At 44.4% G+C, this 25,445-nt stretch overlaps 1 protein-coding gene across 1 annotated transcript in view; it reads left to right on the top strand.

The window, feature by feature from the left end:
• The window catches only part of LOC133659974 (metalloreductase STEAP4-like), a 51,855-nt gene that overhangs the window by 13,681 nt on the left and 12,729 nt on the right, over positions 1–25,445 (top strand). Inside the window, exons 3-8 of the mRNA XM_062062935.1 lie at positions 1,011–1,081; positions 11,344–11,428; positions 20,352–20,630; positions 22,482–22,576; positions 22,651–22,804; positions 22,876–23,046. Of these exons, the coding sequence (XP_061918919.1) occupies positions 1,011–1,081; positions 11,344–11,428; positions 20,352–20,630; positions 22,482–22,576; positions 22,651–22,804; positions 22,876–23,046 (855 nt within the window). The remainder of the gene's footprint in view (positions 1–1,010; positions 1,082–11,343; positions 11,429–20,351; positions 20,631–22,481; positions 22,577–22,650; positions 22,805–22,875; positions 23,047–25,445) is intronic.

The raw sequence follows: 25,445 nt of genomic DNA on the forward strand, positions 1-25,445 counted from the left end.
TTGCGTCTTTATTTGGCACATTAAAATGTGTATGTGCAAACTGGCACTGTTATGCATTAAATGCTGTGATGCCATCATGCTGCAAAGACAGAAGATAAACCGTCTTATGTTTACAGTATGTGTCATATTTGGACGGTCATAAATAAATAAAATAATAGACATTGTCAATTCAGCAATATCATTTTCGAATTGTATAGCTAACTAGGTGACTTTAGGGCTAAATAAAACACATTCAATTAATTCATTTTGGTGTATGCTGGTGTTTTTATTGGTATTGTATTAGTTTGGTAATATAAGAGATTATTATTGATATTATTAACATACCATATGAAAAAAACATCTCGCAATATGCATTTTCTTGCGCTCGATCAAGGAGCATGATATCATGAATGTGGAAGGAAATGAGTGTTTCCACTGTGACAGAACCAATCAATTGTAAATGCAGTCATAGTAGATCACCCGCAACACGCCCACTAATAGTACACACAATTTTATTGTAGATCAGGATCAAACAGTATTGTCAAATTGTAATGATTATAAAATGAATATACATATAAATAACATACTTATTCATACAGCTTTTTCACTAGATTGTGCACCGTAAAAAGTGTCCAATGTGAGGTTACATTGTACCATGAAGAATCATTTGTAACATTTGTAAATAAAGGGGTCATAATTAAGAACTATAAAACTAATGTTGTGAGAATGTTCCTCTTAGAGCTGAATTGAGACTAATGATAATATTGGGGTTAAATGTTTAAAAATACTACACACAAAAAGAGCATTTTATTGGTCACATTTTGTTTTCTTTTACTGAAGAAAGATTTCAAGTTCTGATACAACTAATGCTTCCTACCATCCACTTAAGGCTTTTGCGCTCACTTCCACTTTGTTAGCCAAAGCATGCTCATGGGTTTGGTAAATTTCTGAGTATGTTATGAGTTCTTGCGAGGTAAAGGAGAGGTTTTGATGTCTTAATTGTGTCTGATCCTTGCACCTGTTTATTGCAGGTGTTAGTGGACCTTAGTAACAACCTGAAGAAAGACATATACCCAGAAGCCAACGCTGTCTACTTGCAGAGGTAACAAACTCTCATGAAGAAAAAAGATGAGTGAAGTGTTCCTGAGAAATATTTATCATTGTCTTCAAATGTTGTTTGACAAATGGAAGTGACCCTCCTAATTTGTCTCTTTTATCACTTAAATCAGTGTTTCCTAAACATAGGGTAGGGTCCCATTGTTGGGACGCCAGCGCCTCCTAGAAGGCCGGCAAAATAATCTGTTTGTCAGCTGTAGGTCGTATGGGCGGAAGTGGTACTCAGATGTAATACACTTTTTTACCAGCAGAAGTCTGGAGCTAAAGTCATAGATAAGCATACTGGGGTGGGGGGGTTGAGGTGTGGGGGAGCGGGGTTTAGGTGGGCGGAGTTGTGGGTTGCGGGGTTTGGTGGTAGCGGGGCGTGTATATTGCGGGGCGTGTATATTGTAGCCCGGAAGAGTTAGGGATGCAAGGGATTATGGGTATTTTTCTGTTATGTTAATGTTGTGTTACGGTGCGGATGTTCTCCCGAAATGTGTTTGTCATTCTTGTTTGGTGTGGGTTCACAGTGTGGCACATATTCGTAACAGTGTTAAAGTTGTTTATACGGCAACCCTCAGTGTGACCTGTATGGCTGTTGATCAAGTATGTCTTGCAGTCACTTTCGTGTGTATGCAGAAGCCGCATACAACATGTGACTGGGCCGGCACGCTGTTTGTATGGTGAAAAAGCGGACGCTAAAGGCAGTGCCATTACGGCACGACCCTAATATTGATGGCCGGGTGAAAATCGGGAGAAATTCGGGAGAATGGTTGCCCCGGGAGATTTTCGGGAGGGGCATTGAAATTCGGGAGAGTCCCGGACAAATCGGGAGGGTTGGCAAGTATGTAGTTAAGTTCCTCGAGTGCCAAAATGACGACTAATGTGGTGAAGCTGTATTTTCATTTTCACTTAAATTCCATTGACATAATGTTTAAGTAACATATCAATTATTATTTATTATTCATTTAGTTAGAATGTATTTATTTTAGCACTACATAATTGTATGTAAATGTATTTTACCTCTGTGATGAGGTGGCGACTTGTCCAGGGTGTACCCCGCCTTCTGCCCGAATGCAGCTGAGATAGGCTCCAGCACCCCCCACGACCCCAAAAGGGACAAGCGGTAGAAAATGGATGGATGTATTTTACCTATTTTTTGAGTCACTTTTTGCAGTATATTTTTGCAGTATATCTCAGGTTGCGTTGGCTCTTGAAGGCAGATCGCTCATCACGGGCAGGTGTGTGGATTACGGATTGGTTGCAGGCGCGAGGAGGTGCGCCAGCAGCGGAGAGAGTGCGTCTGTGGGCGTGGCCCGTGGCGCGCCCGTCAGGACGCACAGCAGGAAGAGCAGCAGCAGGAGTGTGATCCAAAACAGGACCCCCCCCCCCCTTATGCGAGACTCCCGGCGTGCTTCGGGGTGCCTCAGGGTGAGCTCTGTGAAAGTCTTCGATCAGGGAGGGGTCGGCGATGTAAGATGCCGGTACCCAGGACCTATCCTCAGGACCATAACCCTCCCAGTCCACAAGGTATACCCATCCCCTCCCCTGTCGCCGGACCCTGAGAATCTCTTTGACCGTCCAGACTTGGTCCCCATCCTCGAGGACCCTAGGAGGAGGAGGAGCAGGGGTGGGGGGGGGGACAGGGAACTGCTAACTACTGGTTTGATTTGGGAGACATGAAAGACAGGGTGGGATCTCTTGGAATGTGGAAGATCCAAATGTACTGCAGCAGGGTTGATCTTGGATTTTACCGTATACGGTCCAACAAAACGTGGTGCAAGTTTCTGGGAGGAGATCGGGAGGTGGAGGTCCTTCGCCCGAAGCAGCACCTGCTGTCCGGGCTGGTAGTCGGGAGCCAGAATGCGCCGCTGGTTGGCGTTGCGACACATCCTTTCAGACGCCTTCAGTAGGGCAGCACGGGCGGACCTCCACACTCTACGACATCGTCTCAGGTGGGCCCGGGTGGAAGGAACTGCCACCTCGATCTCCTGGGAAGGAAACAAGGGTGATTGAAACCCCAGCCAGCACTCAAACGGGGACATACCAGTAGCTGCGCAGGTCATGGAGTTAAAAGAGTATTCCACCCATGGAATAAATTTGCTCCAGGAGTTGGGCTGTTGCGCAGCCATACAGCGCAGCATGGTCTCCACCCCCTGGTTTGCCCTCTCTGCTTGACCATTGCTTTGGGGGTGGTAGCCGGAAGTCAGACTAACCGTGGCCCCAACTCCCTTGCAGAAGGCCTGCCAGATCCGAGAAATGAATTGGGGGCCACGATCAGAGACAATGTCGGAGGGAATCCCGTGGATTCTGATCACATGCTGTACCAGCAGGTCCGTCGTCTCAGCAGAGGATGGGAGTTTGGGCAATGGAAAAAAATGTGCTGCCTTAGAGAACCTGTCAATGATGGTGAGGATTGTGGTGTTACCTTTAGAGGGGGGGAGCCCCGTGATAAAATAAACAGCAATGTGGGACCAAGGCCGACTGGGGATGGGAAGTGGGTGTAAGAGGCCGGCAGGAGGCCTGTGGTCTGCCTTGTTCCGGGCGCAGACGCTGCAGGCGGCGACAAACTCACGGGTATCCACCTCCATGGAAGGCCACCAAAAACGGCGTTGAATAAAACCTAGAGACCTGTGGACTCCGGGATGACAGGTAAACACACTTGAGTGAGCCCAGTCAAGTACCTTGGCCCTTAAAAGTTCAGGAACGAACAGTTTATTAGGGGGTCCATTTCCGGGACCAGAGTCGGAACGTAGGGCCGTCTTGACCAAGCCCTCGATCACCCAAGTTACCATCCCGATGATGCGGTTAGGGGGAAGGATGGTCTCAGGAGTGGATTTAATGGTGGGTTCCTCTGAGAAGAGCCGGGAAAGAGCATCCGCCTTGCCGTTACGTGAACCTGGTCTGTAGGTTAGGGTGTAGTTAAAGCGACAGAAAAATGGTGCCCAGCGAGCTTGCCTGTCATTCAGTCTTTTAGCGGATCGGATGTGGATGAGGTTCCGATGGTCGGTCAGGACCAGAAACGGATGCTTGGCCCCCTCCAGCCAGTGTCTCCATTCGACCAGTGCATCGTGGACTGCCAACAGTTCTCAGTTCCCTGCATCATAGTTCCTCTCGGCTGGAAAGAGGCGTCTAGAAAAAAATGCACACGGGTGCAACACATTATTCCCACTGGAACGTTGGGACAACACTGCCCCAATCCCAGAGTCAGAAGCGTCCACTTCAACCGTGAACGGCATGTCCGGGTCAGGGTGTACGAGAACGGGGGCGGAACTGAAGCTCCTCTTGAGGCTCTGGAACGCCACGTCTGCCTCCTTGTTCCAAACAAAAGCAGTAAGTGTAGATGTAAGTGCGTGGAGAGGTGCAGCTACCTTACTGAAGTTGAGTATGAATCGACGGTAAAATCCAGCAAATCCAAGGAACCTCCTTAGTTCAGTACGAGTGGTGGGTTGGGGCCACTCCACCACTGCCTTGATCTTCTTGTGGTCGGCTCGGATGTTACCCCTTTCGATGATGTGGCCCAGGAAGTTTACAGAAGAAGAATGGAACTCACATTTCTCTGCCTTGATGAACAAGCGGTTCTCGAGGAGGCGCTGTAGAACCAGGCGGACGTGCTGCTGATGTTCCTGCCTGTTGTGAGAGAAGATCAGAATATCGTCCAGATAAACAACCACAAATTTCTCGAGCATGTCTCTTAAAGCATCATTGACCAGAGCTTGGAAGACGGCTGGGGCATTGGTCAGACCGAAGGGCATGACCCGATACTCGAAATGGCCTAGGTGTGTGTTGAAGGCTGTCTTCCACTCATTCCCCTTCCTAATCCGGACGAGATCGTAAGCATTGCGGAGGTCAAGCTTGGTGAAGACTGTTGCAGGAGCAAGAGGTTCGAAGGAGGAGCTCATGAGTGGAAGAGGATACCTGTTCTTGACTGTGATGGCGTTGAGTCTTCGGTAATCGATGCAAGGGCGGAGGGAGCCATCCTTCTTGCCGACAAAGAAAAATCCAGCGGCTACCGGTGATTTGGAGGGAGTGATGATCCCTGAAGCGAGTGAGTCCGTGATATAGTCAGACATGGCCTTCATCTCGGGTATTGACAGGTTGTACAGGCGGCTAGAAGGGAGGACTGCGTTGAGTACGAGATCGATGGCACAGTCGTACGGTCTGTGCGGGGGTAGAGATAGTGCCAGGGCCTTACTGAATACGGCTGCAAGGTCATGGTAGACAGCGGGGACCCCAGACAGGTCGGATGGGGATGACTCAGGCTTGGGGTTCTCCGAGACGGGGGCTGCTGCCTTGAGGCAGTTAGCATGGCATGCCGTGCTCCAGGCCAAGATTCTCCCTGAAATCCAGGAAATATGGGGGTCGTGCTGGCGAAGCCATGAGCGGCCGAGGACAAGGGGAGCTACGGGGGCGTTGAGGATCAAAAAGCTGATTTGTTCCGTGTGGTTGCCTGACAGGGTTAGTGTGACCAGTGCTGTACGGTGGTTGATAGGTCCCAAGGGATGTCCATCCAAGCCCTGAGCTGGTAAGGACTTCTCCAGGGGCAGAAGTTCAATCCCGGCTTGACAGGCAAAAACCATGGTCCAGGAAGCTCTCATCTGCACCCGAGTCCAAATATGCTCCCACCCTCAGACTCTTTGACTCCCAAGATAAAGTAGCAGGGAAGAGGCTGCCAGGGTCACTGCGACCCTGGGGAAAGGTGGTATGGCGCACTAGTACTCCCCTTACTAGTGAGCCTGATCTTTTGGTCGTGTGGGGCAGGTCTGGATCATGTGACCCGCACAACCACAGTAGAGGCAGAGGCGCTGCCGGAACCTCCTCTCCCGTTCTTTAGTGGCAAGTCGTGTCCTGCCCAACTGCATGGGTTCCACCCCACTGGAAGGTGCAATAAAAAACCCAGACTGGTCCACCAAGGGGGCGCCTTCAGCCCGATATCTGGGAGCAGTAGGGGAGTAGGAAGCGGTCCGATTCTCCCACCCCGGCCGTCTGGTCCTCTCGCGGGCTGCGAGTCTTCGTTCCGCTGCCCGTTCCTTTAGCCTCTGGTCCATGAGCAGGGCCAACTGGATGAGGTCATGGTAGGTGGCCGGGCGGTCTCGCAACAATCCGTCCTTGATTTCGTCGGAGAGGCCCCGACAGTAGGCGCTCATCAAGGCATTATTATCCCACCAGCTGTCAGCGGCCAGGGTGCGGAACTCGAGGGTGTAGTCTGCAACAGACCGAGAACCTTCCTGGAGGGAGTGAAGACGCGAGGCGGCGTCTCCTTCATCCGCGGGGTGATCAAAAACTGCCTGGAATTCAGAGCGAAACGTGGCAAAATTTGTGCTGAGGCCAATGTTGTGGTCAACTGCTGCCGTGGCCCACTGGAGGGCCCTTCCAGTCAATAATGAAAAAATAAAGGCTATTTTGGCCCCGTCAAAAGTGTAACGAGAGGGCTGGTGACGAAAAACCATGTCACACTGGACCAAGAAGCCACGGCAAAGTTAAAAATCCCCTTCGAATGCTCTGGGGCTAGCGATCTTCGGCTCGCAGGAAGTAGGGGGAAGTATGGGGACTGCAGCGGCAGAGGCGACTTGCTCGGTTGCCGGCGGAGCGGAAGAGCCTGGGAATTAATTCTAGTCGAGCTAAAATGTCAGCAAAAGCAGCATCCAGCTTGTTTTCAAGTACACAAAAGCGGTCTTGGTGCTGCTGGAGTGCCGTGTGCACACCTGTGATGTTGGGTGCAGGGGAGGCTCTGGAGGTGAGCGGGGTAGGCGTCATGTTTTTGCCGTCTGGTTCTGACATGGCCAGAACGTACTGTGACGTTTTACTGGGAGAAGTAGACGACAGAAACGATGACTTTGTTTAGCTGTCAGCGTGTTTATTGACAGCTGGATATGTGAGTGAGATGTGTAATTAAACCAAAGAGATGTAGTGTGACTAAATGTGAGACTTATCTGAGCGTGGTTGTTAGAGGATGTTGAGGGTGCGTGTTGATCCAGGTGGAAGTCCAAATAAGGGCAAGGCAGGCTCGAGTGTTGGAGGACAGGCGGTAGTCGAGGGCAGGAGCGCGGCGTCGTTGTCAGTGGGCAGGCGTGAGGTTGAAAATCCAGGAAGGCAAGGGGGAATCCACGGGAAGGTCCAAGGTGACAAGGCACACAGCTTGACAAGGAAGGATGACGGGGAGCTGGAGAAGACACAACACAAGCGACAATGAGCACGGCGGGGAGGAAGCACAGGGAGAGAAAATGCACAAATGGGTGAGCGAGGAACGTGTGGGCTTACTGTACAGGGTACGAGAAGCTACGTTCTGGCGTCGGATCTCAGGTTGCGTTGGCTCTTGAAGGCAGATCGCTCATCACGGGCAGGTGTGTGGATTACGGATTGGTTGCAGGCGCGAGGAGGTGCTCCAGCAGCGGAGAGAGTGCGTCTGTGGGCGTGGCCCGTGGCGCGCCCGTCAGGACGCACAGCAGGAAGAGCAGCAGCAGGAGTGTGATCCATAACAGTTAAACTGTAATTAGGTTAGATATAGTTAATTAATGTGATTAAAATCAAGAGTAATATTACTAATTCAGTGTTAATATTTGAGTGGGCACCACTCCCCTGGGTAGTAAAAAAAGTTGGGCCCCAAAGTCAAAGAGATTATGAACCTGTGACTTAAACTGAGCCACCAAACTTTATAGTTGACCAAATAGCCAAGTGGAATAATTGGAAGTGTACGTGAAGACTTAGTTTTCTATGTGATTCTTCCTCATATTTATTTTAAATATTATATGGCAATATTATACATACTATACTATACAGTACTATATTCAACGATTCCACAAATGATTATTAGGGTCCTAATGAAGAGCAAAGCAAAGTAATACTGTATTGGGATTTTAAACAGTCATAGTCTTTCCATTTCATTACTTAAATATAAAATAATTAAATGCCCATAATAACATAAATGCAGTTTAGTTGAAGTCCGTAGTTTTTTTCTCATGAAGTGTCCCATTAAACTTCATACTCATGATTTACTGAGCCTAATATTGACTTTATTTTTTTGACTTTTGATTAATATTGACTTGTTTTATTTTATTTTATTTATTTTTTTAGTTAACATTGACTTTATTTATTTACTTTTTTTTTCCTAAAGCACATATTTTGTTCTTGTAAATCACAATGATTTTTAGTCACTATATATACACTACCGTTCAAAAGTTTGGGGTCACATTAAAATGTCCTTATTTTTCAATGAAGATAACTTTAAACTAGTCTTAACTTTAAAGAAGTACACTCTATACATTGCTAATGTGGTAAATGACTATTCTAGCTGCAAATGTCTGGTTTTTGGTGCAATATCTACATAGGTGTATAGAGGCCCTTTTCCAGCAACTATCACTCCAGTGTTCTAATGGTACAATGTGTTTGCTCATTGGCTCAGAAGGCTAATTGATGATTAGAAAACCCTTGTGCAATCATGTTCACACATCTGAAAACAGTTTAGCACTTTACAGAAGCTACAAAACTGACCTTCCTTTGAGCAGATTGAGTTTCTGGAGCATCACATTTGTGGGGTCAATTAAATGCTCAAAATGGCCAGAAAAAGAGAACCTTCATCTGAAACGCGACAGTCTATTCTTGTTCTTAGAAATGAAGGCTATACCACAAAATTGTTTGGGTGACCCCAAACTTTTGAACGGTAGTATATATATATATATATATATATATATATATATATATATATATATATATATATATATATATATATATATATATATATATATATATATATATAGACCCCAGAAGCTGAAGAGGCTGAGTTGTGCGTACAAACTAAATAGCTGATATAAGCACAGGAAGGTAGAACATAAATCAATGGCACTAATGGGAAAAGCCACAAAAAATCAGGTAGACAAAGTAGCAAACAAAAATACTAGCTAAGAGGAAGATGAAGGGAATCAGGCCACAACAAAAATACAAAGTAGCAAAACAAATAGTGAGTAGAAAGTTGGTGGGAATCTGGGTTGGCGTTTGCGTGAATTTGTGCATATTCCCGTGGTTTGTAATCGGGTGCAGGAACTTGGTGACGATTAGACAGTCTCTGATTGTACTCAAAGGTGAGGGACAGTACAGCTCTGGTATTGCGACAGGCCAGGTGAGCCCACAAAAGGTGGGCGGCAACAGACAGCATGGCAGACTCCGACTCCAATGATAGAAATGCAGGCGGTTGAAAACCGTAAGCGGTATTGAATAAGGCTGATATGGGCGTAATCGATCCAGAAAAGGTTGAGAGCCCAGGAAACAGGTTGTATGGTTGCCTCCAGATCTAGGTTGGCTCGCTACGTCTGGCCGTTGGACTGTGGATTGTTGCCGGATGAGAGACTATCTGAGGCCCCCAACGACTTGCAAAACGCCTTCCACAAAGCTGATGCAAATGGTTGCACTCTCTTCGAGACAACGTCAACAGGAATCCCGTGCAGACTAAACACATGTTGGACCAGCACATTAACAGTATCCAGGGAGGACGGGAGTTTAGGTAGTGCAGCGAAGTGGACCATTTTGGATAAACAGTCCAACATTGTGAGAACGACCGTGTTGCCATTAGATGGTGGGAATCCTGTGACAAAATCCAGTGCCACATGGGCAGTGGCCTCAGGTGTCCAGCAGGAGTCTGGTGTGATGGCTTACTGCGTGCACAGATGGCGCAGGCCGCAACAAAGTCCTTGACGTTGGTCCTCATGGAGGGTCACCAAAAACGCTGCGCCAGAAGAAACATAGTCCGATTGACTTCAAGGTGGCATGCAGAAAGAGGACGCCAGGGTTTCAGTCACTTTCGACTGTCAGTGTCCGGAATTTAACGTCGTAATCAGAGACCCTTCGGTGCCCCTATTGCAGCCGTAGGAGAGCCCGAGCAGCCTCCCTTCCTGGTGGAGTCGGCTGGAAGATATTTTCCATTGCCTTTGAAAATGCAGGAAAAGAGCCGCAGAGTGTTGACTGTCAACTTAATTCTGACGTGGTCCATGCTGCTGCTCTTCTAAACAAGTGGGAGGTAGTGAAAGCCATGCTGACCCGTTCAGATTGGAACGCTGCTGGCTGAGGTTCAAAGTGCAGCTGAAACTAGATGAGAAATGGATGGACATCGCCAGAGTCTCCAGAAAAGCTCCAGCAAAGGGCAGGAATCAGCGAGTTGGTGGTGCGCTGGTGGTGAGCCGGGCTGGGGTGTAGTGAGTACTGCAGAAAACTGAGCTTCTAGAGCCTCCATCGTAACATCTTGGCGGGAGGACTAGGAAGAGTGGCGCAAAGCTTGGTGTAGGCGTAGTGATTGGTTATGGAGGACCCCCTTGAGACGGTCCGCTTCAGATGTGTCCATCCGTCTGGCTGGTTCTTTCTGTTACGTTCTTGTAGCAGACCCCAGAAGCAGAAGGGGTGTAGTTGTGCGTACAAACAAAGTATTTAATATAAGCACAGGAAGATAAAACACAAAACAATGGCAACATCAGGTGAGTGCAATCAGCTATTATAATGAACTAGTCATTGCCAACACGTGTGCCCCAAGCTTCAAACTTCATCCCGCATCCAGATACTGGAGAGAGATAGAAAAGCAGTCAGAAAGTACAGGAATGCAACATACAGTGTAGGGATGGCTACCAAACTCTGTACTTTCATAGTACCAACCGAATTTCGTCTGTACTACCGGATACCACACTGAGCCTGAAAGAAAGCACTCAAAAGTAAGGCTCAATTTTTCAAAATGCACTAGCTCCATGGTAATTTATATTGAATATGCCATATGCACGCTGCTGATTAGCATTGGAGATTTTTCAACACCTCCAAATTTGGTAATTTTGGTGTGGCTCAACTAAAGACAAGACTTTCAAATTAATTCCGATAGACTACTTCCTGACAATGTCAACACACTGAGAAAAAACTGAAATAAATGCATACTTACAAATCCGACTCAGATGCGTAACACAACCAGATATAACAGTAAAGCGAATTCTAATTCGAATTCTGATTGGCATTCTGGACAGCACAGTTATATTAATCATCTCATTGTTAATTAGAAAGGAAGTGTTCTGAACGGCTGCTTTAGAACGGGGGACATCAAAAGGTGCCCAATGAATCCTAAAGAAACTAAAACCCACTCCTCTGGCGGCAGGACAGCTCACTGACTGTAGATTTAGTTGAAGTGGAGACATTGATTTGTGACATTCAGACCCCTCAGCTTCTATTGTTGCCCCCTTCTCTTCTTTTGAGAGAAGTGTTAAAAAATGTCAGCTAAAGTCTTTGCTATGTGTTCGCCAGACTGGTCCCTGGAGCCACTGTGGTGAAAGGCCTGAACACTCTGTCTGCCTGGGCTCTGCAGAATGGTCTTCTGACAGGAAAACAGGTGAGAAGGGAGAAAGGGGAAAACAGTAAAAAGATGTGAGCAGAATCAAAGTGGCAATAACACAATGCTACCAAGGGTATTGTAACGGAGCCCCTTGGAAGATAGAACATCATATTAAATTGTTGCTGTGTTCCAATATCATCTCTTATCTTTAGGACCTAAAATCCTGCATATAAGTCAATCACTTATAGGAGAAACAAGTTATAGGTGTTATGTATTGCACGTTATTGATTTTTCCATGTTTCCATACTGATGTGAGAAAAATGAGGGCAGTACTTGTAAGAACACACAAGCTAATGCACTTTGTGATGTTACAAAGTTGAAAGACCAGTGTTTATTGGAGCTTCCACTGCGCCGCTACAAAGGGAAACACAAACATGTGGGGAACCTCTGGGGACCAAACCTGAATCTGCCTCAAATCCTTCTCAACATAAACAATACACACCCACACCCCACCCACACAAACACACACACACACACACACACACACACACACACACGCACATGCACATACGCACAAACACACCTACACACATCATTCTGCATGCTCGTACCACTGCAGTGCTCTATTTTTAATGAAAATAACTGAAAAGTGGAATCCCTCCATGACTACATGTGTACCTCACCCAATTAATTTAGAAATATTTATATTTCAATACAGTGGACCATCTGAGGACTAAAACAATTTATTTCAGGATCCTGTTTGACCTTGTTAGCTTTTCCTCAAAATTAAATAATGAATTTCAGTGTCGAACTGGTTCCATCATAAAACTGTATGATAGTATGCCAGTATGGACAGATGGATTGGACGGACTATGTTATCCTATGTGCTGTAATTTTTGGACTAGAAGACACAAATGTTGTATTTATATTTAAAAACCTGCACTTTTTTGGTTCACCTGCTTCTCATGCCACCAATAAATTTTGCTTTGTTATATCAGACCAATGAAATTGCCCAACAGGTCACGATGGAACAAATACATTGTTTTACATTAAATACAACACACTCACACAATCATTCATTCAGCCTTTTAGCGCGTAGACCAGGGGTCCCCAAACTTTTTGACCCGGGGGCCGCATTGGATTAAAAAAATTTGGCGAGTTAATCCGTTTTGTCATTTAACATCAATTAACATTTGGGCGGCGTGGCGTAGTGGGTAGAGCAACCGTGCCAGAAACCTGAGGGTTGCAGGTTCGCTCCCCGCTTCTTACCATCTAAAAAATCACTGCCGTCGTGTCCTTGGGCAGGACACTTCACCCTTTGCCCCAGGTGCCGCTCACACCGGTGAAATGAATGATGAATGATAGGTGGTGGTCGGAGGGGCAGTAGGCACAAATTGCAGCCACGCTTCCGTCAGTCTACCCCAGGGCAGCTGTGGCTACGAAAGTAGCTTACCACCACCAGGTGTGAATGATTGATGGGTTCAGAAAAACATGTAAAGCGACTTTGGGTACTTAGAAAAGCGCTATTTAAATCCCAGGTATTATTATTATTATTATTATTATAACATTGATGTTCATCAACATTTAACATTGTCACGTTATCGATGGGAACATTTATTTTTAGACAATATGATTTGCCTGAGCAGCTAGGAGACACCAAGAGTAACAAGCGGTATGAAATGGATTCAAAAGAAAAGATTTTAAAAAATATAAAAAATTAAAACACTTTTTTTTTTAACTTGGGACTTTCTATGGGCCGGATTTTGGATGCTGGGGGGCCGGATCCGGCCCGCGGGCCGTAGTTTGGGGACCCCTGGCGTAGACTCACCCTCATCATGGTGAAGACCCGACAAAGTGCACATGACACAGCCCCAATAGTTGGGAAATCCATCCATCCACTAACCATTTTCTAGCGCTTGTCCCTCTAATTTTTGTATTCATTTTTACTGTCAGTGTTTTATATGATTTTTATGGATTCCAATGTGACTGAGACAGACATTAACCATGTTTTGCCCAACATTCTGTTTTGTTTGTGTTTTAACATTTTCTAAGCAAAGGACCCCAAACTAATTGAGAGAGAGATATTTCTCCAGAGAAATTGTATATTGTATATCTTGTATAAAATTGTAATGATTAATTTTAAGATTAAAGTACCAATGATTGTCACACACACACTTAGATGTGGTGAAATGTGTCCTCTGGATTAGTAATTAAACTAATTTGATGCATTGTTCCTGTTTCTAATTTCAGGCTTTGATTTTGTGGAATAAAAGTACACTTCGTTTTTTCAAAATTGGAATTCGATTGGACATACAATTTTGGTCAAGTTTTTCTCACAAGGTTTTGACTGTTTTGAAGTCAGTTTTTTTATACACTTTTAACTTCCTGAGGACTTTTGTATCCTGCCACTACCCTAATGGACTAAAAAAAAATGCTCCCTGTGTATCGTAGCTATTAAAAAGAACTTGAAATAAAAATATTTAAAAAAGGACATGAAAAAAAACCTTTCAGGAAAAAAATACCAGAGTTATGACCAAATATAAAGCAAAAAAAATGCCTAAAAGGGTAAAAAAGGTAGACGCGGCGAAAGCATGCGGGTGGGTGTATGTGTGCAAATCTGTGTAGTACTCCATGTCTATAAGCCTGGAGGTCGCTCAGCTCGGCGTCCTGTCCCGGAGCAGTCATCTTCCCAGGTGTGTTTGAAGAAGGGTGAATTGATTTTCAGACTGTCTTTCATTGCAATGGTCTCACTGGGGGGTTTATAGCATGGCCTTACCAAGGCCATTGCAGAGGAAGCCGAATTGTAGATTGTTTTGGATAGGGTGAGCAATCACATTTCACTGGTTTGTCTGCTCTAGTTATCCGGTTTGGAACGCTTCTCTGAGGTCTTATCCAATTTGCAATTCAATTTCGAGATCGCCAAAGTTTGAGTGTCCATGCACAGCTCTATCCAAATCCATCACGACAGGCAACCTTTGGGCTCCTTGAACAGTTGCCATTGTCTTCCGAATTTGTCGATAGACCATGGCAACGCTCAGTCCACTCAGCAGATAAACTGTTGTCACAGTTCCAAATAGATAGATATTTTCAATATCTTTGATGGAAAGAACTTCTCGGGACATGACACACTACTGCCAGGGACATGACACTCTACTTCTCCCAAGAGTCCTGAAGAAGCACACAGCTTCTAAAACTTCATAAGATCTTGTTAAGTGAGTTGAAAGACCAGTTTATTAATTCCATGTTTTAGATTTCAGATTTCAGAGAACAGCGCTGAGAGAGAGGCTCTTACAAAGTTAAGGCAAGACAAGATGAAGGATCAAAGCAGGAGAGATAGGGCGAGGGAGAAGAATGTGTCTGCCTTCGTTGAGAGCCCTCATGCAAAAAAGCTAGTAAAAGATCATCTCTTTGACGGCACACTAATGTTTTAAGAATCTTCTGCAAAAATGTAGGACTCTTAGAAGTTTTTTTAACTGAATTCACAAGGCACCGGTTGAAAGCCTAAATTATGAAAAAGAGAGGACCTAAAATGGAACCTTGAGGAACACCACTAGTATAACTAAAGAAGCTTAAAAAACCACTCATGACTGCATCAAAAGTAAACAAACTACAGCAACACCTTGATTACATAAATCACATTACGAAAAAAATGGAACTTGCAAAAAGGACAGGACTTAAAAGGGTGCCTAGAGTAACGTCTCACATATGTCAACCACAAGTTTGGGCTCCAGTGTTCAATGTTTGCTAGCAGGGTTAAATTCCAAAGCAAATATCTGCTAATATGTTTACAATGGTCCAAGTTATACAGGAGTACTCCATTGTTCTTAAGAATTCGCTGCATACATGTTTGTCCCCCAAGTTTTGAAAAGAACTCCGGTATGATGTCATTCCACCAGTTAAATAGCCCTTGCCCTAAAAAGCCGCGGACCCCCTATTTCAGGGGTGGGCAATTAATTTTTACCGGGGGCCGCATGAGCAACCCGAGCACTCCTGGAGGACCACACCGACAATATTTCAATTAAATTTTGCTCAAATTATTTTTGATGTACCGTAAGATAGATAATAATAATAATAATATTTTCATTTAACCTAACTTATCTTTATACAAAAGCAGATGGCTTTTGATGGTTTTATTTTTAACACTTCCTTACACAACACTTCCTGATGTGTAATACAATGCAAAAATTTCAATTTCTGTCACTTTATCCTGCATCCTCTTTGTTGTGAACGTAGCACGCCTGTAAGGTGATTGGCGAATAATGAGGAAGCGTTGCTGTTGCGGAAATGAGGAGTGAGGACAGATGTGCGAGTGGAAAGAACGAGATAAGTTGAGCTGTGTTAGTATAGCATGCTCAATAAAAGTTTAAAAAGAGCATCAGACTTGGTGTGCACTTCTTCTGGACGCTGCAATTGATGCCAGAAGTGGGATGAAATGCCTCCCAGTTCGCCTTGCCATCAAACCTGGGAGTCTTCATTGAGGGCGGAATTCCCCCATGGCAAGCAGCGTGGCTGCACCTGTAAACGCTGCCTCTCTCTCTCTCTCTCTCTCTCTCTCTCTCTCTCTCTCTCTCTCTCTCTCTCTCTCTTTGGGGCGAGCTCCTCACGTGGCACGTACCTCCCGATGACGTAGCACACAAACAGTGCAGTATGCGCAAAGTTTTACTTCTGACACCAATTGTAGCGTCCAAAAGAAGTGCACACCAAGTCTGATGCTCTTTTTCAACTTTTATTGAGCAAGCTATACTAACACAGCTCAACATATCTCGTTCCTTCCACACGCACGTCTCCTCACTCCTCATTTACGCAACTCAAGAAGACAGCATCAACTTCAGCAGGTCGTTACACTATATTCTTTAAACACAGCAACGTGTGTACCACAAATTAAGCACACGGCATTACCTTTACTTGGCAGTCCATGTCTTGTTGAAAACACGCCATTCATCATCAACTTTTTTCTTTTTAGCGTCTCGGGGATAACCGGGCATCACTTGTCGCTGTGCGCCTTCCCTCACAGGACATACGCCCATAAATAGCACTTTTCAAAATAAAAGTAACACAGTTGTATTGCATGCACGACATATATGATTTTTTAAAATGTATTTTGTAATTTGTGATTGCCGCTGCGCGCACGAGCATACGTCCACATGGAAGTTATACATATAACGCTTTTCAAAACAAAAGCAGCACCGTTGTATTGCACACTCGAGATAGATACTTTTTAAAATGTATTTTGTAATTTATGATTGGCCTCACGCGGGCCGGACAGGGACGTACAAAGGGCCGGATGCGGCCCACGGGCCGCAAAATGCCCAGGTCTGCCCTATTTAATACCTCTGAGTTTTATGTCTATAGTTTTCAACCGATTTGTTTGAGATGCTAAAATGTGCTGTACGGCTGTACTGACTTTTTTTCAGATACTGCAAATGATTGATATTACAGGGCTTATAGTTTTCAAAAACAACCTAAACATGCTACATGATAGATTTGAAATAATACCAGCCTCTTGTTTGTAAGAACACCGGCAATTACGTGACCAGCAGTGTGATGGGACCCAGAGTACTGCTCGCTCGCTCTCTCACTCTCTCTTTCTCTCTCTCTCTCTCTCTCTCTCTCTCTCTCTCTCTCTCTCTCTCTCTCTCTCTCTCTCTCTCTCTCTCTCTCTCTCTCTCTCTCTCTCTCTCTCGCTTCTCTCTCTTACTCTCTTGCTCTCACTTTACATTCAGATGGAGATTTAGTCTGTCGGCTGTCCCCTGCTGTTATGTTGCCGTAATCTAAGGAGACATGGCTGGCTGCCCGGTCCACTTACACACACCTGGGGGAAAACTGCTCAGTTGACTCGCCTGTCAAACTGTAGGCCTCTCCCTCCATCCGCCACCAGCTCGCTGAAACCTCCATCTCTTTTAGATACACACACACACACACACGCACGCATGCACGCACACACACACACACACACACACACACACACAAAATTTCCCCTTTCATCTCCCAACATCTTAATCGCCTTATCACCTGACAGCAAGAGTGGTAATAAGCTTCAGTAATAAGGTGAGCTCTAGAAATGGGATTAGTGATTGAGTGGCGCGTGTACTGTACTGTATCACCTGCTTTGCACTTCTCCAACGTGAAGAAAAAAAAAACTCCAAGACGAAGATACCAGTAGTGCTGTCATGCGCTTATGACTCATCTAACTGCCATCTTTTAATTATCAGCAACAGCCAAACAAGTTCATCAAAACGTTTGAGTGCAACATGATGAAAACACTTCTATTTTTACTTGGATAGTGTGAAACAACAGAAGAGGACACTTTTAGATCAACTTTAATGGATTAGCCCGTTTATACACATTTATAGCCGTTGGGTGAAGAATTGACATTTGTGACCTGTGCTGGCAAAATGAGTCACAATGAGGAAATTTTAAAAACTGAGTTATTGTTATTTACACATTCTCCATCTAAAGACCTTCAAAATGATATATGGTTTGTTGGAATCGGACAGAAAATGACAGAGTTACATCCGATTGAAGTCGACCAAGTTTGAGGGTCCGTTTTGAGAAAAACCAGCTTAAAGTTTACTGTTCCAGAACAGAATGTTACAAAACAAAACTCCATAGCAACCATACCTTAAAAGTCATTGTAGCAACACCAAAATTGGTACGATTAAAGTCAAATCCCATGTCTAAAGGAAAAATATATATTCAACTCTATTGAAAACGGTTATGTACAAAAATGTCAACACTTATGTCACAGTTTTTTTGTTCACTGGTCAGTTTGACAGCTGGTCAGCTGTCCGTAATATTCCTGACCAGCTGCACTAAGAAAATTCGCCGACTGCAGTGAATTTAGCACACTTGCAACCGCCTGTGTACCCTCTCCACCTTCTAAATCCATTACGGAATGTAAAACCGTCTAACTTATCCACAAAAATAATAATTAAATGTTCGAAAATCACCTTTTTTCCGCTCAAATTACTGTGTTGTTTTTCATCAGGGCGCTGCCATGATACCACAATGCATTGCGCGGGGTGATTCAACCAATGAGGGTACGCCTCACAGCGGCCGGTTAGCAACAAGCCGGATTTGTTTACGTCGGGACAGGTTTAAAAACTCGAATTATATTGGTTCAGAATGGCGTCATCGGGAATTCCATGCTCATTTTTAGAAAGTACGTAAACTTGGCGTCACAATGATACCAAATATGGCTAGGGGGATTCCCCCTTATTGCCGCGAGTGAGCGTTGAAAACACTTGATTTTCTCAAGGAATTTTAACACAAAGGACTAATTTCTGAAGACATACCTCGTACAAAACCTTCAAATAAAGGTGATTTAATATGTTTTCTTACTATTTCGATGATTGGGATCGCTAGATTGTGGCTTTATGGACTCATTTTTGTGAAAATCTCAATTTCAACCTAGATACATTTTTTTCACTTATTTGCCTGTAGGTCAAAATTAGCCTGTGCGTATTCCGACTCATTTTGCCAGCACGGGTCACATTTGTGAAAAACTATTTATGTTAATGTTTATGGATGTTCTCATTCATCCAAGTTATTGTATTCTCAGGGCATTCAATCGATCACAACTGGACTGTTCAGGTTTGTCCAAGAAGACGTTTCGCCTCTCATCCAAGTACTGTAGGCTTTATCAGTTTATGCTCATAGACTTAATTTGGCATTTCAACACATTAGGAAAACATTCTATAAAAAATCTAAGTTTTTAAAACTTAGGTAGGCATCCAGTATTTTTTCTATGCATGTTCTCATTCATCCAGGTCATTGTATTTTCAGCTTGACATGGATGAGAGGTCACACTTCTTCTAAGACAAACCGAACAGTCCAGTTGTAATCGGTTCAATGCCCTGAGCATACAGTATTTAGGTCTTTAGAGTCCATGCCAACCGTAAAGTATAACATTACAAAGCCAAGTCATTGTTTTTGTGAGCAGCCTATGTAAGAAAATGTCTTTTGCAACTACCTTGGTAAAGAGCCGTCATTTTTTTCCCTCGCAAGAAACGACAGTTGAGCAAAGCTGCAAAGTTCATAAAAAAAAGTGGATGCATTTTATTTTCCAATTATTTCTGTTCCAAAGCTTAAGTTTGTAATGTCTGGACTTCAGGGATAATCTGCTTCCTAATTTTGGGAGTGAAAGATACGTTGTTTAGTGAGAGTTGCCCGCTTGTTTCTGACTGCTTAAGGTGGGTGACATGGCTTGTTTGAAGAGAACACTCACAAACTCCAAAACTGGCTTTTCTGAGCATGGGTGTTTTAATAGTGCTGTAGTTATTGTCACAGAGAGAGAGAGCAATACATATTACAGACATGTTATTTAAGAAGGTGTTCACACATTACCAGTTTAAATGGCAGTTTAGCAATTCACCATGCTGCGCCAAAGACTGTGTTAACACCGGACATAAAACCTGGTCAACCGTCACTCCTCTGCCATGAACCCTGAGAACCGCGGGGAACCATGTTCAAAACGCCTTTCACTGTGTAAAGAAAGACAGCCTCTGTGTTTGCACCGCAAGATCCGTCATAATACTGTGTTAACATCGACATAATCGGCCACTCACATTTTCCCTCTAGATCGTCACAATGTGAACACGGTAACTACACAGAGGTGGTAGCGTTAAACACGGAAGCATCAAGGAGCTACATGAGGGCACTGCGGTTGATGCGGAGTGGAGGGTGGAGGACCCGGCCGCATTTTCTGTAGATCTGTGGTATTACCGCGGCAATCTGCATTGGTGCAGTGTTCAAATTGTGATGAGAAAATGTTTCTCATCACAATTTGAGAGAAACCGGCATGGACCTTATGGCATCAAGGAACTGTTTTACTCTGTGAAAAAAATGCATATATCACCTTTAAGAATTGTTTTTTCAAAATGGGTTAATGATTAAAAGTTAAGCCATTTTCTGTAAGTCTGTTATATAAACCTTTCTAAAATTATATCATAATAGTGTAATGTACAATAACTCCATTTAGGTCTACCTGTGTGGAAACAGTACAGAAGCAAAACAGGCCGTAGCAGAGGTGGCCACCAAGATGGGTCTCACGGTTTTGGACAGAGGTTCTCTCTCTGCAGCCAGAGACCTAGAGGACTTCCCTCTGCGGCTGTTCCCAGAGTGGAGACTGCCCCTCCGAATTGCTGTCAGCCTCACCGCTTTCTTCTATTTCTATCTGCTCATCAGAGACGTCATCTACGCCTATGTGGAGCAAGGGAAAGACATCTCCTACAGAATCATGGTGTCCCTAGCTAACAAGGTAAAAATGTTGCTGTCCATTTATCTAGGAAATGTCTGTAGAAACATGTCCTTTTGATTTTTGATGTTTATTTGTTCAATTTAGCTAGTAGGCTTTTGATAGTTAACATTTTCACTAATCAGCAAGAATCAAACTGAGGCAACTGGACCCTTATTGCTTTTTGAAAATGTTCCACCATTCATCCACAAGTCTTCTTCAGTTCTACGTTTTAGGTGTGGGATTTAAATTTGCTTGGGTAATGACCGTTCTGCATGGCAATGAGCTATTGATCTGTTTAGTGGCAAAACATCTCATTAGTGGTCCTTTCTCCAGTGGAACAAGGCAATCTCTGGGGGAGGGATGTCAGGACACTGCTACAAACAGACGACAGGTGATGACATAAGCCTCCTCCTCTTTAGCAAGGGCCTCTAGTACATAGATGTCTTCTTTCACACATCTTTAAAAGCAACAGTCCTCTTTATTCAAAATTTGGACATTCAAAGTAATGTTCCTTCTCTTCAAGATGAAAATAAACTGATGACACTGTATCCAATGAAACAAATGCATGGCACAGGCTCCTGTGCCTGTGCCATGCATTTGTGTAAACGTTGTTTGGTCTTTCCAATGTAGAGTTCATATCCAGACAACATTGCTTAGTTTGCTTCGAGGAATTTTGTCTTTGGGGTGAACCAGCTTTTGTCTGACTGTGTAGGTTTAAAATGCATTGGTATGCTACATATGGGACCACCATATTTCACCTCGGGGTGGAGAGTTGTGGCCCTTCTTGTCCTTGCGGATTTGACAAAGGCCCAGTTAGGATACCTTCAAAAAAGAGCCTTCCTGTCTATATCTGCTTTGTCTGTCTTCCTTGTCAGTGGTGAGGATATTTTTTTACTCTATCCGCGAGGGTTTTGATAAGTCAAAGATGAGGTACTGGTCTGTGTGGGGCTTCTATGCCTACACCTGGCACTCTAAAAAAGGCAATGTGTCTTCTTTGATGTCTTCCCAGGTGTATCTACCTCGCAGGTTTTTGTCTTAACCCATGTGTTGTCAACAGTATGAACCAGTGGCTGGACTTGGTACTTCCACAGCCATGTTTTTCTTGTAAAGTTAAAAGTAAGTGGTGCTAAGGAAACATTGAATTAGTTCATATACCTAGTCTGGAGAGTAAGGTTGGTTCTCTCCTGAAGACTGTAGTCTTGTTTCAGTCGTTCCATGACCACATCAAGGCTTCATCTTCAGCAAGTCTCAAGTTCTGGACCTTGTTGGTAAAGTCTGTGGATAAATAGGGGATATGGTTTGGGATGTTGACAACCAGTGGGGTAAGAATGGTGGCAAAGTTATCGCTGCTGGCTAGGACCCTGAGTGCTCCTCAGAGCTGCTTTCTTGTGAATTTCCAGAAGACCATCAATGCAAGGTGTTGCTTCTCTTGGGTACAGGTGATAGTACATTTGGTGGCCAATTCCTTCCTCTTTCTCTAGCTTCTGAATAGAGTCAATGATATTCTTGTGTGTTCAGTAGTTGGATCCCTCCTCAGCAATCAGCTTTTCCTTGTACTGTTGAGGATCACAGTGCGTGTTCCCTTGTCATCTGGTAGAATGGTGATATCGTGGTCTATATTGTATATACTTTTCATCAATACAGGCATATTTCAATACTGTAAATAGTTGATCAGAATGTTTTAGATTTTTGATAGTTACCAGGATCCTTACCAGGAATTGTGTAACATATTAAGTTTCCTCAATCAACAATATTTAGATGTTGTCAATGGTGTCTAGTTTCAACTAAATTTAACCACACAAGTTTAACCTAACTTCTTACAGTCACCTGTAAGTCCCCTTTCCTCTAATAGTGTTTCATTTCATCCTTTAGGTTTTCCCGATCGTTTCACTTGTCATGTTGTCCTTATGCTACCTGCCTGGTGTTATCGCCGCCTTCTTTCAGCTATACAGAGGCACGAAGTACAGGTAATCATTTAAAAGTCCACTAAACATGCCGCAGGATGTACGTGGCTAAAACCAAAACTAACTTCTTCATGCAGGCGTTTCCCTAACTGGCTGGACCGTTGGATGCTGTGCAGGAAGCAGATGGGCCTGATTGCGCTGGGGTTTGCCTTTCTCCATGCAATCCATACGTTCATCATTCCGATTCGCTACGCTGTCAGGCATAAACTCATCTCTCGTGTGGTGGACGAGGTACTTGTTTTAGCAGGTGATCAATACATTTACAAGAGGTATGTTCTAGTTAAGAGCTTCTCTCTTTGCAGATGAAGAACAACAAAACTACGCCGTTTGACTTCGATAACACAGAAGCATGGGGAACTGACTCCTTCTACGTACTAGGCATCCTTGGTTTCTTTCTTTATGTCCTGCTTGGCCTGACGTCGCTGCCCTCTGTTGGAGGCTCACTCAGCTGGAGAGAGTTCAGCTTCATTCAGGTCAGAGCACATTTGCACATATTTTGTTTTCACAGATTGATGTATTCATTGTCGCACACTCAAGAAGACAACGTCTGCACACACAAACACTCGCTTTCCCTTCCCGTGTCTTTCTTAGCGCTCATCCAATCACTAGTCAGGACTCAGCCAGTACATTTTCACCAGAAAATTAAAAAATATTTTAGAAAATGCACATTTCCGCCACTCTGATGTTTAAAAAAAGATATCAGCTCTGCAAATAGAGTCACAACAGGGATGCAAAAGAGCAGCGGTTTGCCGACCCCTGTTCTTTACCAAATGTGGAAATACATGAAAGTATTCAATAGGAACCAGTCATTCTCTGTTCATAATACAAGCACAAAAACTTGTAATGGCCATAGGGGTCCATCGATATATATATATATATAATACATTGCCAGTCACAGTTAACTTGTGCTCAGCTGGGAAAATAAATATATATATATACTTATTGTCATCCATTTACTTATTATAAACTGTTACAGGCGTATTTAATAATCTTGTTAATATTAAATATGTACGTAAATAATATGTGGGGATATAAAAGGCATCCGGTTCTATCAGACCGGGCGGAAGCGGAAAGTGACGTCACTAACCACCTGGAGCACCTGTCAGACGCAGTGTTTTTTGCCACGGAGCCACTTCTTGGAATAATCTGCCTTTTGACTTTTTTGGTGTGCTTTCCATTGGCCTGTGGAGAACCGGGAGAACAGGGACTCTTTCCAGGAGGACTTTGAGTTGGATGCGCAGTCTCGGTACCGTGAGTACACTGCTGCGGCTTTCAAACCATCATCGCTTGCCCGTACGTGCATGTCACGCTACGTGCATGTCACGTACGTAACTTTTGGGACTTTGGGGAAATATATGTGTTGTATGAACTTTGGGCTGTGGGATTTAGTGTGTTGTGTAGGTGTTTGATTTATATTGGCGGGTTATATGGACGGGAGGGGGGAGTTGTTTGCTATGCGGGATTAATTTGTGGCATATTAAATATAAGCCTGATCGTTTTGTGGCTAATAGTTATACATGTCTTGTGTTTATTTAATATATTAATCATTCCCAGCTGAATATCAGGTCCCACCCGTGACTCCTTAATTGCGTAGTGGCAAAGACACCCGGGGAACTTGGGTGCGTTTGTTACAGAGTGGTGGCCCGTACGGGGGGTAGCGGGGCTTAGTGTATCATTGATATCAGCGGCTCATATTTTCGTTGTTTTTTGCAAAGCACTTTAAGGGGAATAAGTAGTATATAAACATTATTTGTCTTGTTAAAATATAAATTCATATTGGGTTCATTTTTACCCTTAAATAGTCATCAGTGTGACACACACTCCTATTGTGTCACCATTTTTTCTACATTTTGATACATATATACATCCATTTTCTGGTACATAAAGACATACTATTTTTATACATTTACACACATAGACACTTACATATACGACAATTAATAAATACTTACACATAATTAGTTTAATTGGAGCAATGTCAACCAGCAGCCACTCCCTAATGGAGGAAGATGACAGACAGGACTTTGCTGATGCAGCCCAGGACTCAACTCCGCCCCTTGACCCTTTCCGCCATGTCACCAGTAGGCCCAATCCAAATGGTGTTGCTGAGCTGACTAACTTGCTGGACTCTATGTATTTAGAACAGTCCAGACAGGAGGCGGCAGCAGAGGAAGAGGATGGGGTGGAACCAGAAGCTGTCCTGGAGCAACTTCTAACGCTGCAACAACGAGTGGACATTCTGGAGAACCGACTCACAGAAGCGGTCGACAGCACCCTTAACCGGGAGGATGGACTTAGGGCAGCGATGGAGGCCATGGCGGCAGAGATGAAAGCGTATGTGGACACGAAGGTGCAGAACTTCGACCAAGCTGTCGCAGCATGTCTGCGTCGAAGAGATGAAAGGTGGGGAGAGGAATTGAAAAATACCCTTGTTAAAACCCGAAGGTTTTGGCGACCAGCTAGCTTCTCCACTCCTGCAGCCGCCATACCAGTCCACCACCACCCGCCTGTCCGAGACATCACCTTCCCTATTACACCTGCTGTCACCGCCAGACCACCTGCTGTCACCATTGCACCTGCTGTCACTGCCAGACCACCTGCTGTCACCGCCATTACACCTGCTGCCACAGTCAGACCACCCATCAGGATGGAGTTTCCTCAGTTTGGAGAGTCCAGAGGCTCGGCCGATGTCACCGATTTCATCGAACAGTGTGAAAACTTTTTAGCACTCCGCCCTCTGAGCGATGCTGAGCTGGTGGGAACACTCAAGGCTGTCTTAAAAGGTCCTGCCAGGAGTTGGTGGTCGGCAGCCCGCAGTACCATAACCAGCTGGTCTACATTTAAGCAGTCTTTCCTGGAAGCCTTTTTGCCA

The sequence above is a fragment of the Entelurus aequoreus genome, linkage group LG11 (assembly GCF_033978785.1).
Source record: "Entelurus aequoreus isolate RoL-2023_Sb linkage group LG11, RoL_Eaeq_v1.1, whole genome shotgun sequence".
Lineage (NCBI taxonomy): Eukaryota > Metazoa > Chordata > Actinopteri > Syngnathiformes > Syngnathidae > Entelurus > Entelurus aequoreus.